At 43.4% G+C, this 18,026-nt stretch overlaps 1 protein-coding gene across 1 annotated transcript in view; it reads left to right on the plus strand.

Moving 5' to 3' along the window:
- Positions 1-17,766, plus strand: part of TBX15 (T-box transcription factor 15) — a 99,690-nt gene extending 81,924 nt beyond the window's left edge. Inside the window, exons 7-8 of the mRNA XM_032995708.2 lie at positions 314-411; positions 15,566-17,766. Coding sequence (XP_032851599.1) covers positions 314-411; positions 15,566-16,350 — 883 coding nt within the window. The 3' untranslated portion in view covers positions 16,351-17,766. The remainder of the gene's footprint in view (positions 1-313; positions 412-15,565) is intronic.
- The last annotated feature ends 260 nt before the right edge of the window (positions 17,767-18,026 follow it).

Raw genomic sequence — 18,026 nt, forward strand, 5'->3', positions numbered from 1 at the left:
CATGTGTTGAGGAGCTGATGGTCATGTGTCCCCTGCAAAGCAGAGATAAAGTTTGGGATCCTTGTTAAAAAAAAGAAAAGGTGCTGGAAGACTGTTAGGAGCTTTTGAAATCCTGGGCTGGGGAAATTTTGTTTTACTGTAGTGGCTAGCACCTGTGTGGGAAGGCTCACTTGAGGAATTCACAGATACCAAAGTGACTTCTTGGTGGCCACTGGCAGCCTGTCAAGCAAGTTCAGAGCCCTCTTTCCCTAGCACTGATACCCTTGCCAGATGACTGACATTCTTCTCTCCTTGTTTTATATTCATTGCACAGGACGGGGCTGGAGGCCATTATGGAGACCTACGCCTTCTGGAGGCCCCCTGTGCGCACTCTCACCTTTGAAGACTTCACTACCATGCAGAAGCAGCAAGGTGAGCGTACAAGGGGCATGGAAAGACCTGTAGACAGAGCAGGAGAAGAGGGTGTAAGAGGAGCAACACATTCTGCTGTGTGTCCAGTGGCTGGGATGGGGATGTCACACACCTTGTTGAGCTCTTGACTGCTGTGAAAGGACACAGAGCAGAGGATGGATGGAAATGGTGGACAGGCTTTGTCTTATGAGGTGCAATGGAGTCGCTTCATCTGCCTGGTGTCTCCAGTGCTAGAGCAACAGTCCTAAGAGCTGGAAGGAAGAGCAGGAAGGAGCGCAGGGTTAGATGAACCAGTCAAAGTACATAGCATGAGTGTAAAGTACATAGCAAGAGTGAAGAGAGCACAGAGAGACTGAGGAAAGGCTCCAGCATGTCAGGCACGTTGTTCTCCGTTTACAGTTAACATTTGCCATTTGTGTTGAAACACAAGGGGAAGGGGTGTATGTCCTCTGGAAGTTTTAGGAGACCAGAAATGGGCCTTCCCCCACGATCACGCTGCCTCACTTTCAAAACCTGGTGGCCTTGCTGGAGAGACTATCTGTTAGTACAAGTTTGGGAGGAATTATTGGGTAGGCCAAGTGTTTTCCACTTATTCGTGCTGTGTCATTTCATAGCTTCTGCCCTTTGAATCTCTCATTTGTTAAGTAGTGTTTTCATCTCTAATTTCAGGCTGTGTTGTTTTTTTTTTTTGTTTTGTTTTGTTTTTTTTTTTTTTTGAGGGGGGGATAGGGCTTCTCCATTCACTTCATTGCGGTGGTTTCTAGTTAAAAACACAATGATCACTGGGAATAGAGGTATCAAGGCAAACTGGTACTATTTTTTTTTTTTTTCCAATATACATACAAGAAAAGAAATGATCCAAAACCATATTCAAATGTGACACCCGTGAGGTTAAACAATCAAACCCAAATGCATGCCCTGTATAGCAGATTCTTCAGCCTCTCACACTTGAGCTCGACATCACCCCAAAACTTCCTTCTGGACCTTAAAACTATCTGGGGATGGTGTGGTCTCCTCCAGAGGGAGGGCAGCAGCAGTGGCTGCCATGGCTGCCCATCACCAGGGCAGAATCAGAAGGGGATCCGGCACAGGAATCTCTTCTGGCTGTCCATCCCCCATCCCAGTTCCCCATGCAACACCCCAGAGCCCAGCTCATCCACTAAATCATTTTTCTGATGGCACAGCACCAGAGAAGAACAGACCATGGTCCTGTTGGTTGTGTCACTTGCCACGCATGGACTTTACACAACCACCCAACCCTTCTTAAACAGCGCAGCATGGGGCAGGAGAGGTTTTGCATCAGCTCAGGGGCTTGTATTGAGGAGAACTTGTGGTGGGGCATGTGGTCAGAGACAGGTTAAAGCAGGGATTCAGAAATGTTTTCATCACCCACCTAAATAGAAACATAACAGCCTCTCCTCCTGGTCATGGTTGCTGAAGCAGTCTCCGTCCTCTGTCTCACCCCCTATTCGGGCTTGCATGCCTCCCCTCCCACTGGTTATCAGATAACATCCTACTGGCAATACCAGCTATTGCTTACGTGGTAAGGTAATATTAGGAAAGGAAAATATTTAATGTATTTTTAGCTTGTTTTAATATAGTTTGGCAGCTGAAAAATCAGGAAGCAAGCCAGTACCCTGTGACCAGCCAGTTCTGTGCAGACCACCACCACAGACCACTAGGTTTAGGGCAGCCCTTAAATAAAGTTGTGTCCACAGGTCAGTCTCAAAAGTTAATAACTCACTATAAAACAGTGCTCTTGAGCTCTGCATTTAGCCATGCAAAACAACCTCAAGATAATGAATCAGAAATATTCCCTCCATCATAGTGCTCACCTCTCCAGTGATTGCTGTAACAAGCTAACCCCTGATCTCAGTGATAGGTGTAAAGCCAAGGTACAAACATGCTCTCTTTCAATTTCTGGCTGCCAGGACAGCCCCCAAGGGCCAGCACAAATACACTGGTTTGGAGGTCTTGGAATTGCTGGCAGAAAGCACGAAATGCTGAGGTGGCTTTAAGCCATGTGTGATTCTTCCCTCCAAACCTAAGATGACCAGGATGTACGGTGTCCATACCTCTTCATCCCCTTGTTTTCTAGCACATGAGCTGTGTGACAGGTGAGTAAATCACTGGTATTTAACAGCTGACTTCAGCATAAGCTATTGCACCTCAGATCCTCTGAGCCTTAGCCAGGCTTTTAACGGAAGGGACTTGTCTGGGACTCTGCTCTCTCACCTGAAGTGTCAGTGCTTTGAGCTGCGTGCTGTTATTCCATACCCTTTCATATTTATGAATTTGAAGTTTCAGACTATTATTTTTAATGGACATTTAATTTTAGATCATGCCGTTGTCTTCAAAGCTGGGTGAATGTGGCATTTCTGAATAAACAAGGAATCACAAGCCTTCGTTTTATCCCTTGAATTGTTAGTTTCAATAGGCTGCATCTGATTTAGGAAGAAGTTCTTTGGGATTGACACCAAAATGGATATTTTTAGTTATGGCTATGGATGAGAAGCAATTCAGCACCTGGGGAGCTGAACAACTGGCAACCAGCTACATGGCTGGCTCTGGGAAACTGCTCTGGGGCTACAGGAGACTTTTGGGATGTGTGAGCTATCCTTCCTCACTTCTCAGCTGGGCTGAGGGTCTGCATGAAGCCTAGTTATATCCACTGCAACTTAAGAGGAGGGCACACTTACTGCAGAGACGAGATGAAAGTAGCAAAAAATGGCCACATGCCTAGGAAGAAACATCAGTGTCAGGGAGTAAGTTGTGGTTATTCAGCTGGGAAGGGAGGGAGGGAGGACATAATAGTACTGAAATAAGATGCAGTCTGTGGTGGATAGGAAAAAAAAATAGGCTCCAGTTATAGGAAATCTAGAGAAGTGATGGAACAGATCCCCTCTAGGAACTGTGGAATTCAGCCCTGATTTTTGAAGGATGAGTCCCTCTTACTGTGGTAGGAAAAATTATACTTTCTGGGGCAGAAGCTTGGGACTTCAACAGACTAAATATGATGCCTTTGCTGCTTTTCAGCCAGATTTTTCTGTGCTATGGATTGCTATGGATTCTTATCTTTTCTTTTGTCGCTTGGTAATTTTTTCAAGAAATAAGAGTGTTATCTGCCTTTTCCAAGACAGTTTTGTCAAAAAAATCCAACTGAATTATTTTATTAGGTTAGTGATTTGACAGATAGAAATAACTGTATAAGTGTGATGGATTTTTGGAGAGCATTTAACTTATTGCCACATGTGCCATCTTGGAAAAGTTAACATTAGTGTGTGAAGAAATGAGTAACTGGCTGATCTCAAAGCTGACATGATAATCGTGAATACACCATCCAGTGAGGACAGTCCCAGTATTGCTCTGCAGAGACTGGTTTCAGTGCTAACTTGTCCAGAACTAAATGAAACAGTGTAGTTGCTAAAGGGTACAAATCTCCTAAAAACTGCAAAGTGGTCAATAATGATGGGACAAAGGTATGAAGAGCAATAGGGATTGCTTGGTAACCTGCATGCATTCAAACAAAGCGTGGCTTTTAGTTCAGGCAGATACAATATCATGTGTCTAGAAACAAAATGTAGGGCATACATACCCACCGAGCATGCTGGAAAGTGTTGGCACTGACAAAAATTTGGAGGTCTTGGTGGTTAAGCTACGACACAGGCAAGGGACAGTGTATGTAATACCCTGATAAAAAGGGACTTGCAATCTTTCATGTAGAAATAAAGTAGAGGTAAGCAGTGGGGAGACAATTTCCTACCTGCAAACTGACTTTACAATATGGTCTTCTACTGTATGTGTTTTTAACGGGTGGAAAGAGATTGAAGAGGATTCAGGGGGAAAAAAGTAGGATGATTTGTTGGATGGAGAAGATGCCTGTGAATGAATACTCAGTTTGCATAGTTAATAAAAAAGAAGATCAAGTAACGAATCTTTATGGCCTATACCATTTTGCAGAGAGAAGAATACATGGTAGCTTTGCGTCACCCATCCTCGATAGACTCTTGTGACTGCAATTTCCATGTTTTTATGACACAACTGTGTGGAACATGTTTCATTCAAGTGGCTCTGATTTTCCTACTCTAACTGAACGTTCATCCCTTTTTGTGGGATGTTAAGAGATAAGGAGAACAGAAGTTCGCCCTTATCCACCTTCTTCATACATTTAATTGTCTTACAGTTTTTTATGTCCCTCTTCTGTGTTTCTCACAGTGAATAGCACCAGTAATTTCATTTCTGCTCAAGTGGGAAGTTTTCCAGGTCCTTAATTGTTTCTTTAAAAACAAGTCTGCACAGAGTATTCCAGATGCGTCCACATGATACAATTATCTAAAGGTATTACAATTTTTTCCACATTATCCTTTCTGCCATTCAACATATATCCTAGTGCTTTACTCATTTGTTTGGCCCAAGCTGTGTTGAGCAAGGGCCACAGTGACACACCGAATCGATACTTGGCGCACTGGATGCAGCTGTTTCATACAGGGATTAAATAACTTTCTGATCTACACAATGATAGGTTTCAGCTGCTGCACAAACTGGAGAGCCTGATATCATGACCAGTCCCCACAGATGCCTGCTGTGGCTGACTCTAGCAGTCCATGAGTTTTATTTGCACGTGTTGCTGTTGAAGTAAAGCACATCAGTAAGTCTCTACAGGTCTGTGACCTCAGTGGTCACCATATCATCCTACCAAGGAGAAGAACATATCGTTTCTGTCAGTGAACCCCTCTGGCCTGAGAACAAAACCTCTCTCTTGGAGCATGCAATCCGAATATCATCACAGCTTTACAAGGGCAAGCACCGTGTTTGACAAAATCACAGCAGATCAGCAGCCAGCTTGGAAAAAAAGTCCCCCCTGAACAAAACCTTTGCAAGAAATGCTCAGAAAACAGCAGTCCAGGAGAGGCTGACCTTCTGGAGAATGATGTCACCCACTCTGCAGTCTACTTATTACTAGGGAAAAAAGGGGCTTGGGATTATTGAATGCACATGGCAATGAGATGTGGGGAAAGCCAAGAATCTATTAAAGTCTTTAATTGGAATATATTTTCAAAATTTAGATTGAACCTCATCCAGATTCTCATTATTAAAAATATGTGGCCCAGTTTCTTGATTTTAACAGGGAACATTAAAAAAAAAAAAAAAAAAAAAGAGAGAGGGGGAAAAAAAAAATAAGAGTTCCAGTAACTCTGGATTGTGTCACTTTCCAAGAGTAAAAAGAGCCATTGCTGGCTCCTATGTGATATACAGTTTCCCACAGTGTATTGTGATGAGCAGATCAGTATCAGTGACTGTAAGTTTTGCCAGGACATAGAGACCAGAGAGGCACTATGACAATACTAAACAGTGATCAGTATCTGATCCTTCTTATAAAAGCTGCTGACTTATGCAAGAAGTAAAATCAAAGGTACCCTGGCAGCTGGCAAAAACAGTTGCCTCTTAAACAGAATTTCAGGACCAGTATGAGAGTAACACAAGGTGGTGTATCAGCGGGTTTGCAGCACATAAAATTTTATTTCACCATTACATTACTGTTTTGATACATGCATACCAAATCCATAAGAGTCAAACATCTTAGTTTTGACTGGTGAGTTCTCAAGGCAGATTTCCTTTTAAATGGGGTTTCTTTGCTTGAATAGGTGCCTTTTCTGAGGACTCTACCAATTGCTTTCACTAGATTCAGCCTGTTCTCCACCGACTTGAGAATCTGCCTTGATCTTGGACTGGAGACCTGAGGTAGAGAGGTCACCTGTTAGAGAGTCTGTAAAACATTTGTTAATGGTGGTTGAGATTAGCATCAACAGCTTGAAATTTGTCTAAAAGGGTACTGGAGACAGAGGGGTGTGGTCCTTGCTGGTAAGGCAGCTGTTGCTGTCTCTAGTATCAGCAAGCATCTCTGATAGCAACAGGTATGGTGCTATCTCTAGAGCAGCAAGTGTGTACACACTAGCTATTGAGTACAGCTCCTACTGTCTGTATCTGAGAGGCAACATCATAACTCTGCAGTCTTGTATCAACAAGGCTTCCTTTCCTCTCTGTGGAAGAGGTTCAATCTTCTCATTTACTGCTGGAGAGGAACAAAGTTTTCTTGTAGTAGTGAGGAACCCAGACAGACCCTAAGGCTGCATGATGTGTCAGCAGATAGGAGACAGATACCCTGAGCTGAGGTGTTGCTGCTTTTCCAGCTTCCCCATTTGTAAACATTACTCTTTTCAGGCAGGCATCACCTCTGTCTTGCCAAAGTTTGTCTCTATTGTGTGTTACTTGTTTCTTCTTTGGTATAATACTCTTCTCCATGCTGGGGGTGGTGCCTAGAGAGAGCTGCCTGGGTTGCACCCATCTGTAAACAATATCATGAATGCACAAATGTGTATTGGTGTCAAGTGGAGGGACAAGTGGAGGGAAGACTGAGCCTTCCAGAGCTTCATCTGAAGGCATAGGGGTGCCTTGAGGCAGAAAGAAGCGAATAACTGTTCAGATCCTTTTGGCTTTATCTGAGATCACAGATCCCTAAAAGAGCATCTGCCAAAAGAGTGGAGCTGCTGATGTCAAAGGAGGCTGAACAACCTACAAATATATCTGCTTGGCCACTTGCGTCCCAACAGCAGCCATTGGTTCTCTCAGCAATGCCACCAGGATAATCTGGACACTGCTTCCCTTTCAAAATCAATTGTGAATGGTCTAGGCTATTGGCAGAGGTCAGATATCTGGGTTTGGTCTCAATTATCTTCTTGATTCTTTTGACCTTGAAGAGGAGATTGGAAACAGCAGTTGTTGCCAGAGTTACTGGGATCAAGCACTGGTTTCTGCTGCATACTTCAAATGGCTCGTAGATTGCCTCATTTAAATGAAGCAACAGGGAACAAACTGTTCCAGCTTCTTCTTGGTTGAGCTGCAGACAGTTTTTCTTTAGGGAAGGGGTGTTTTGGTGCTTCATGGTCTCATCTTTCACAGAGAAAAGCTATAAAATACCCTCCCAGATGTGACACGAGGGGCTGAGAGTCAAAGTCTCTGCCACTTCCTGACAACCTGAAAGGAGCCTGAATCACTCTGTTACTCCAGGGGAGTGTTTACCCCAAAGTCTAATTACTGAAGCCTAAATCTCTGTTACCTCATGGGTGTTGATCATATTTCATATGAACGAATGGAGGGGGGCAATAATACTTCGAAGATTTGCTGTGTTTCCTCAAAGTGACACAGTATTTTGTTACAAGTAGAAAGTAGTATGTGCATTGAGCTTGCCACAATACTGTGACATTTTCCTCAGTTCAGAAATTTTTAATCACAGTGTCTCTGGGGTTTTATATTTTTTTATTGTATTTTTTATCGTTTAATGTGCTGGAGCTTCCAGGGCCTGTGTTGGCCCAAAGCAGATTCCATCAAGATTGGCAGTAGAGGTGTGCAATACAGTTTACTTCTGTCACCACCAAGGAAATTGCCACAGTTTCAGTTAATCTTAGCTACAAAGTTGCAACAGCTTCTGTTGTGACATTCTGAAAGATTTGTGCCACAGAGAGTCCTTTTTTTCATCCTGCCTTCATTCAGTGTCGTCTGCTGGGATAGCTTTCATTTCGCGTTCCCCTTGTCAATGTCTGTGCCCAGCCGATGGTTGTAAATGTGAGGGACAGTGTGTAATTATCACTGATGAGCAGTTTTCTCTACTGAAGTGAGGTGCTCATCATCCTCCAAGCCTGAATTGATTTGATCTGTCTGTATTTGAAGAAGGGAAACAGGAGACATTTCTGTAGGAGCTGATGTACAGCTCACAAAATTGTGTGCACTGCGTTACAACTGTCTGTGCACAAGACAAAGTCATGTCTAACAGGCCTTCTTCTGAGACAGCATGGAGCTGGACCAAGGATGCTGTGTGTTTATATGAGGAGCAGAAACCCTTGTAATAAAGACAGTCTGGGGGGACTGGAAAGAAGATGTTGTCTCTTATTTCTGGGAAAGCTCTCTTGGTGCTCTGGATATAGAAAGGGATGGAAATCAGACATCCTGAATTGTATTTTTTGTCCACATTAGAAAAAAGGGTTGTTTTTTACCATTAGATCTTGAAAATATTTTATCTTGGAGGATGACTGAGGCAAGTTTTATCTGTAACTTTCTGAGTGCTCAGTTTGTGGTGCAGAAATCTGTAAGAGCTAAGGGGAAGTAAAGTGTTATTCTGATTTGTTCTAGATTTACCATTAATTTATGTGATTCTTGTAATTTGAGGCAAAAATATAAAAAAGGTGATTTCCTATAATTTACTAACCTTAAATAAAATTTCCTTTCATTCCTCACTTTTGTGCCATACAGTACATACTTTCCCCCTTAAATCTATTGTTGTGTGCTCTGTGAGCTGTATCTCAAAGAACTGGAAAGCACTCTTTATGTTTCCTCTACCAACACAGCAACGTGCCATGCAGTAGATTTTGAGTCTCATCTGGGCCTTTTAAAGATTTTACCAGTGGATTCATAATTTGATAATTGGCCAAGGACTCTAGAGAGAAAACAGGCAGCTACACTCCGTGAAGACACAAATGGTTCTCATTCCCATGAAAGTGGGAAGTTTTCATTCCTAGAAATGGGGAAAGAACAAAGAAAGAGAGAGTCCAGCATGTCATGGACCAGGTGGTCCTGCCCTTGCTTGGTGACAGGATGAGGAAGAGGCATCAAAGCTGTTCAGTTTTCCAAGGTGGTGAAGAGGGAGCTCAGAGGAGTAGTGATAGTGCAAGAAGAATGTGATGAAGAATCTTTCAGTCCTTCTGAAGTTTTTAGGCTTCAGTTCTGGAAAGCTAGGAATGGGAAGAGAGACCTTGGTCTGTCAGTTATACATACAAGGCAAAAGTTGACATAATATGTGAGATCAAGAGTGACACCTTATTTTGTGGCATTTAGGTGCCTGCAGATGCAAGTAGGCCTTGAGTAGGACTGAAGCATGTGCTGCTTGAAGCAGAAATGAATCCAGGTTTGGGCTAGGCCTGGCTCTTAAAGGACATGAGATCAGATGACTACAGTGGCGCATCCTCTGCCCTCATAATCTATCAGTCAGGTCACCTGGCAATCTGCACAAACACTCCCTCATTGCTGTCTCAGATTTCTATCTTTGGGCAAGTACTTAGTTTTTCTTCTGCAATCAAAGGTGCAGTAACTTGGAAGAGAGGGAGTAAGTTTCCTAAGCCACATTTAAGGTGCATGAATATATGAGTGCACATAATGGGAATGGGCTTTTGCCTTCTTGTTCAAATTTGTTTTCCTGTGTGTATGCCATCACATTTATTTTCTGTTGTGTCCAAGGGTAGAACACTGCAAAAAACTGGGAAGAGTTGGTCTCTCCCATGCTTTAGAAAGTCCCTGTACATATGTGTACAAGTCTGTAAAGTCTTCACAAAAATCAGACATTTCAGTAGTGACTTAGAGTACATCTGCATGGACAGTCTCCTCTGTCTGTGCTCCATGCTGGCCAGACATATGCCAGCCCCCGGCCAGCTCCATTTGGAAAGCTGGAGAGCTGCATTAGCATGGCTCTGTGCCTAAGCGAATAAAAACTGTCTCTCAGGAGGGCTTATTCGCTTAAGTTAATTGCCAGGAAGAGTGCTGTGAGCCAGATGAATGACTAGTGGCCACAGACCCTCTTTTCCACACTCTCAGACACATGCCTGTCACAACAGTGGAGATCCCAATGTGCTGGGCATGTGTCAGAAGAGGGTCTGTGGGTCCTCCATGAGACCCTATCATTGAGGTTCTGCACCTATCACTTCCAAGCATCTGGCCTTCGGGCTAGGTCCTGCTCACATCTGAAGGTGGGAGAAGATGGCTGGGCTGAGGCTGTGGGTCAGACACTGTCCTGTTGGGCTGAGTACAGCCTCGGGGCCATAGGCTGGCCATGCTGAACCCGCAGCTCATATGTGTGGCCATGATAAGCTAAACTATCTTTGAGGTGGAAGTGGGGTGAGCTGTTTAAGAAACATTTGCACTCAAAGAATAACAACTTTGTGCTGTCTGACACATCAAAATGTAAAATCTTGAGACAAATCACCTTGTGGTTCCCATCCTTGTTAGAAAGTCAGTGCACAAGCTCTGAGGGCACTCAGCCACATCTGTTCTTAAGGAGACAAGGAGTACCAGGTTATCACTATTTGAGCCCAGCTATGCTGAGAGCTACAGGCTGCCAGTGTGGTCAGATAAGGGCAGCAATCAAGTTGCTCAAACTACTTTAAAGCTCTTGCCTGTCTGATGAGACTGCTGTAGCAGAGGGCATGGGACCCGCGTTCAGCTATCTTGTGCTGACCACAGCTTCAGCTTGTACTTGTCCTCCTCTGTACTAAGCAAGGACTTCAAGGACTGAGAGGTTTGTATGGAGTCACTGCAGGTGATGGTAGCAACTGATGCCTGGAAACATTAGCAAGGAAAATACTGCTGCAGTGGAGTCCAAAGTGTGATTTATATGCACCTTTCAGATAAAGGAGGTTGGGATAAGTTGTGGGTCAGCTGACTAGTGTGGTGTCATTTGTAAGAGAGATCCCAGAAAATTTTCCGTGCACAATTGCTTCAGACTCCCTTGGCACTGATGCTCTCCCCACTATCTCCCTGTTGCCAGAAAACTCCCTTGGCCAACACTGGCTGCTGGCAGATGTGTTTTCCATCTACACTGCAGTGTTAGAAGTTCTCTACGTGACCTGCCCTGTGTGGAAGAGGTCCCTGTTGCCTTTCAGATGCCCTGGCATGTTGAATGCTTCAAGAATACTCCAGCCCCTCATATTAAGGCACATCATACTTATGGACTAGCTATGTTTGAGCTTGCAGTTTACCCTGAAATTGTCCTTAACACAAGATCAGTCTATGTAAAAACAAAAGCCAAGGCCTGTTTGAAACATACAGAGAGACAGCACTTCTACCAAGCTCAGAAGGACATAGGTGACAGGAAGGAAAGATCAGTCATAAGTTACTGGAGATGAAATTTTAATAGCAGTTCTTACCTGTACCCAGATGAGAAGATGTGGTTTCTTCCCTAACCCATGTGGACAGGTATTTGACACTGGCACACAGCCAGCATTTCTATATGGTGTCACAAGAGGGAACTCTGGCATGAGGAAGAAGGTTTGCCTTTACATCCCACCCTCTCCAGAAGGTTTCTCTGTCTTCCACCATGATTTCATTCTTCTTTTTCCCACCTCCCCTCCTTACCAATGATTGCTTACTTCACAGTCCAGTTTGCAAGTTTTGACCTTTCTTGCACTCGATCATTCTCCACTCCCCTTCTTTGGAAATGCTCCTGTCCTTTTGATAAGGTCAACTTAAGTTACCATTTGTATGCCTAGATGAAACGCAGGCTCCTTTCTGGATAGCACCCGTGCTTGGCTAAGCCCTGGACATAATGACAGGACACTGTGAGGACAGAGATTTTGATCTGCCATGCAGGTCAGGGTTCAGATACAAAGGAGGGGGATTTGAAGTTATGAACTTTGTATTTTATGCAAATGTGACTTGCTAACTGCACATATGTGGAACTGGTGTATGCAGGGCCAAAAATGATCTTCTGGAGACCAGACACAACAGTAATTAATCACTTTGGAATCATAAGTGTGGAGGTGAGAGATACTGTGACATTACTGGTAAATGCTGCTGGTGTTGGCAACTATTTCCAGGGGGAATAGTGGGTAGAGAAAAGGAATGGAGGAGAATATGAAGGGTTTCATTTTGTTCTTGCTTAAATGTGGTTTCGGTTGACTTAAACCAGACCTAAACATAGCCTTGTGTATCAGTTTAACTAGATTGGTTTGTATCCATGCCTTCCATTAAAATGACATACACATCTGTGTATGTGAGACTGTAGTATGGTGTGGATATACTTGCTGGGCTTGCTGCCATCTCTAGGGGTATTTGGCTGACTGTAACAACTACAGTCCAAGTTATAACTTCACAAAAGTCCAGGTTGTGTTTGGCTCATACTTAGTGCTGCCAGCAAAGATGGATAAGAAATATTGTTGAGAGCAGAGTGGAGCTGTTTGTCTTCTGAAGAGAGTGAGATGAGATGGGCCTTTATTTGTATTGTTTCCCATTCCACTTCAAAATGTGAAGATTATTCTGCAAATGATCAGGAACTTCAGGCTTCTTCATTATGCTCTGTTGCAGCAGAAGTGTGGTGTGTCCTGTGCTAGTGGCTGGCATCAGCAGCAAAGCATCCTTGAAAGAGAATTTTCAGATCTGGCATTAGCTCCCATTGATAGATCTCTCACCTCCTCATCATTTTAAACTTACAGAGAAAAAGAAAAAAAAAAGGCTGTTTTACTTTGTTTCCTAATTGCTGTGTTGTTACTTCAGGGTTTTTCTGTTGACCTGCAAACAGGGATAATTCAGAGCAGAATCGCTTCAGTTCATTTTTTTGGGGTAATGTGAAATGTGCGATTCTTAGTTTTGGAACCATTAAGCAACTCTTGCAGTTGCTAATCAGAGATCTCTGCTAACTCCTACTCTGTGGAGCCAAAGCCTCAGTTATGGGTAACTCCTTAGCAGATGTTTAAAGCCTAATGCTCAAGGTAACTGGTGTGTGTGCTCTTCTCCTGCATAGTTTTTAAAGGTTAACTATGGGGTAAAGGAAGACTGAAATGAAGACATTGCAGTTAATCATCTATTCTATGTATTTTATTTCAAACAGATCATTAAATACTCATACATATATACATATGTATTTTTACTTATTCTCCAGACACTGTCAGCAAGTAAGTCACCGTCTGAAGTTTGTTCCTGAAATATGTGGTGTAAAGAGCCAAGTGCAGGATTACTGTGGGTTAAATACATCTCACTTTGTGCTGTATTTGTTTTGTGATTATGTGACCTCTGTATTTTGGGCTTTGGTAGCTAAGTGATGATATATGAACTCAGCTGTCTCCTTGCCCTCTCTGTCAGAGGTTACCCTCTTTAGTGCAGGGCTGACAGGAAAATGTGTGTCTGTAGTTGTGTACCTTGATTCAATCTCACCTTTATCAACATTTCCAACTAAAATAGACTTTACAATGAAACTACATATGTAGAGGCACATGTTCCCTTCTGCTGACCCTGCTGTAGTATTGACAACTTGTAACAGAGACAGGGAGGAAGGCTGGAGGAGGTATCATCTTAACTTACCACAACTAAATTAGCCAGAGATTGTCTGTCGGAGACTTTAATGAACCAGGGAAGTGTACCTTTTAAAACTAAATGTTAAATTAGAAATTCATACAAAAAGTCTATGAGCTCTGGAGCTAAAATACACTAGCAAGTTTGAGAATTTAAGTGTTGTCAAGAAGGAAATATAGAGTCCATGATGTCATTTGAAACTTCAGATTTTCTTGTTAATTTTAATGGAGATTCGACACAATGCCTCTCTGTTATGCTTCTGAATGAATGACAAAAGGAGTCATTGGCTTAGCAATAAGCATTCTTCCCCATGTCTGGTAATGGGAATGACTACTTTGACTTAGCATCAAGAAAATGCATGTTTTCGTGTTGCTGCCTGGCTCAATGGCATTCCAGGCTGTGCTTACCCAAGGCTGTTTTTCTTTTTTCTGGCTCTTGTTTTGAAAAAATTTTTAAATAAAAAAAAAATCCCAAATGTTATTAAGGTCTCAAAGTTACATTTTTCACTCTAATGCCCCATTCTGTTTCATCTTAGATGTGTTAGAAAGGGTCAGATATAACATCACTTATTCTCACCATCATATACTGATGCAGAACCTGTCTTTCAAGTGCAACTCTTAACCATTAACATCACCTGTTCTCTTCTCATCAAGCAGCATTGCATTCAGTTCCTCCCCTGTTTTGCAGCAGACTTAGTCTGGTCTCAAAATCCTGCTGTTATTCTTCCACAAGATGACACAAGAGAAAGCAATTCCTTACTTTTGATCCTCAATGTGCAATCTCTGTCTTGATTAAATTTTAGCTGCCCACTCTACCACTCTCTTTTCTAGTCCCTTCACCTCCCACCTGTCATCTTCTAGCTTGTCCAAAATGCTGCTTCACCAGCTGTCTTCCCAGTTCCTCTGGTTCTACTTATCACCTGGTCAAATCTCTTCATCAGCACCTCTTTTCTCCTTTTACAAGAGTCTTCAGTGTTAGTTACTCTCATGCAGACCCCTTTCCCAGGGTCTCATGCAAAGAGAATCATTCAAACAAACAAAAAGTTTCACACCAGAAAACTGCATTCCCCTTGAATGCGGAACTGATTTTCCTGGTTGACCAAGGAAGTTTCCTCTGACTCAGAATCTTGCCTATAAGTTATTTCTTCTGAAGCTCAAAATTGTGCCATCAGCTTCTTATCACTTACTTTCAGTTTATTACTGTTCTTGGTAATATTATTCAGTATTGTTTTCCCAGATCAGAACATGTGAGCATCCCAGCTGTGCAAAAGAATCAATGCTATCATTCTTAGCATAAGTATTGTATAATACATTGATATTACCAACATGCATATATCTTAATATATCATTAACAACAGCGATACAACATATGGAATTCCTTTTAAAGTACATGATTGAAAATCCCCTTTCTCCACTCTATGGAACAGGTTACAGTTTGAAACTGTATCCATTCATTTTAGCGTTACTTTTGGCTTAAATCAGTACCACTGCACTGTACACCATCCAAAAAAACTTGAACAATGTAGAAGTCCAACATGCTTTCAGCCACTCAGCCACTTCCCGCTGCAAAACCAATGAGTGAATGATCAAGCATGTTTGCAGCAGAGCCATACAGCTCACTGACTGGTGGTCTTCCTGCAGACCAGGAAAGAGGAGAAAAGACTTTTTTTTTTTTTTTTTTTAAAAAAAAAAGGACTAGATAAACATTCCTGGAAATGTCAGATCTATTAATTGATGGAATGGTGCTTCCTCACAGCTTTTCCCACCGCCTTGAATTGTTCTGTGGCAGGCTTGCTTCCCTCTCCTATTTTAAAAGGGAAGAAAACCTCTGTTGAAAAACAAAGTCATAACAGAAAAACAGCAGGAAAGACCAAGGGATGCTATTAATAAAGTGAGGGCCTCTGCCAAGAAAGGCTGAATTTTCCAGCGGCCATTTTACCATTCTTGTTTCCTTATTAAACTAAGCTGTTTTTTAATGAGACCATCTCATTCTGCAGATGTTTATCATGGGCTCTGAACATCCTCCCATGTGTTTTGTTTTGCAGGAGGCAGCACTGGCACCTCCCCGACCACCTCCAGCACAGGGACCCCGTCACCCTCTGCTTCCTCTCATCTTCTCTCTCCATCCTGCTCCCCTCCAGCCTTTCATCTGGCCCCCAACACTTTCAACGTTGGCTGCCGGGAGAGTCAGCTTTGCAACCTCAACCTGTCTGATTATCCCCCCTGTGCCAGAAGCAACATGGCCGCCTTGCAGAGCTACCCAGGCCTGAGTGATGGTGGCTACAACCGGCTTCAGAGCGGCACCGCTTCCGCCTCACAGCCCTCCGAAACTTTCATGCCTCAGAGGACTCCATCCTTGATCTCAGGAATGCCGACTCCTTCCTCCCTGCCCAGCAACAGCAAGATGGAGGCATACAGCGGCCAGCTGGGATCCTTCCCCAGCTCCCAGTTTCAGTATGTCATGCAAGCAGGCAACCCTGCCTCCACCTCCTCCTCCTCACACATGTTCGGCGGCAGCCACATGCAGCAGAGTTCCTACAACGCCTTCTCCCTGCACAATCCCTACAACCTCTATGGATACAATTTCCCTGCTTCGCCCAGGCTGGCGGCGAGCCCAGAGAAACTCACCACCTCCCAAAGCACTTTACTCTGCTCTTCCCCGTCCAGTGGGGCCTTTGGAGAGAGGCAATACCTTTCCACAGGGATGGATCACGGGATGCACATGATCAGCCCTCCCTCCAGCAACCAGCAGACAGCCAACGCCTGTGACAACAGACAGTATGGTGCTGTTCAGGGCTCCTCCTCACAGATGTCTGTGCACATGGTCTAACAAACTATGCCTCTCCTTGGCAGCGAAGGCAGCTGGACCTTCGTCGTTTCCAGGAGTAAACCCAGCTCAGTACCCTTTTGCCTTCAAACTTATAGTGGAACTAGTATTGTAATGATAAATAAGAATACAAGCCATCTAAGTATGTGCCACAGAACCTTGTGGAAAGCCTTGACTGAAAGCCATTGCAGCTTGTTGTAGCCCAAGGCCTCCAGACCTGGCATGGAGTGTCTGCTCTTTCTGGACATTGCAGAGAAAAGGGCATGACTTTAATGAGAATCTGGAGAGAAGCAGCTGAATATATTGTTTATGCATTAACTCTCAGCTAGTGTGAACTCTCGGCATGGAGGGAGCCGTGACCCTGTGCTGTCTCCTCTGGGTGTCAAAGAAAGGCAGTCTCCCAAGGCTTTGCCCTCTGAAGCTGCACTGCCCATAGCTTTAAAGACCTCCCCTTTCCCAGACCGTTCCTCACTGCTGGAGCAGCTCAGACCATTTCTGAAGCCAACACTGGCCCGTGGGTCCGTCTCCCACTGTAGCACAGGAATCGCACTGCTGGGCTGGAGCTTCCCAACCCAAAGAAGTTTCTACATTTTCACCATGGCTCTGCCCGACCGGCAGTTTCTTTGCGAGGGTTGAGCTTACCAGCACCCAGCCTGCAGATGGAGATGGGAGAGAGAGAAGAGAGAGAAAAGTTTTAACCCACAAGTGAGCCTCAGACATAATCAGGGACTGATCTTCAGGAAGATACACAGGGGAGAGGGGGCTCAGCTCCTGTTAATGTGACCTGAAGTGATGCACCCGAACCAAATGGATGACAGCTTTTGTGGGGAACATGTGTCCCATAGCACTCAACCCAGTGGGAGGAAACTGTCCAGACTGAGCTCATGGGGAAGAGCAATGAGAAAAGAGAGCTCTGCTCTACAGAAGTGCAGCTGGCCTCCCTCACCTTGCATGCAAGAGTTACCATAGAAAACCATTAGCATTTCAGTAACACTGAGGTCGAGTATTTGCCAACCTCCTGCCTGCCACATGATCTCTGTTTAACCGAATAGATCATTGCCTTTTGACATCTTTCTTTTCTGTTTTCTTCTTCTCTTTTTTTTTTTTTTTTCTTCAAATCCTTTAAAAATAAGAAAACAGTTGTAGCTTGGTGCAAGCTATGCATTTAAGTTGTGTGAAAATGCAAATACCAAGTAACAGAATACAGATATTATTGAGATTTGTTGTGAGGTGTTGTAGATAAATGTATTTATATGCCTAGTGGGGGATTCAATATTATGAATATAAAAGAGGGCAATAAAAATGGTATGTAAAATATGTATGAAGAAAAAGGTGTATAAAGATTTGCCCTATGCACGGAACTCTGTTTCTAAGTGCCAAGCACAGAATGCGCTAAATAAATCTTTGCAATTGTTCCCTCTGTGTTTTTCTCTGTCTGTGAGGCTTCCTCAGCGGTCAGGCATTTTCAAAATACTGTCACACATGTTTGCACAAGAGAGGAAGTGAAAACATGGTGCTAAATTGTGAAGTCCAGGCAATATTACAATAAAAATAAAAATTCTGTCTTCTCAAGAAATTTAAAAAATTGCTTTGGATCTGTCAGGTGCTTGCCTTCACAGGAAGTGTGTCTTACAGACAGCTAGACTTCTTATTTCGATTGCTAAATTCTAATAAAAGCT

Source organism: Tyto alba, unplaced genomic scaffold (assembly GCF_018691265.1).
Source record: "Tyto alba isolate M040663 unplaced genomic scaffold, T.alba_DEE_v4.0 Super-Scaffold_14, whole genome shotgun sequence".
Lineage (NCBI taxonomy): Eukaryota > Metazoa > Chordata > Aves > Strigiformes > Tytonidae > Tyto > Tyto alba.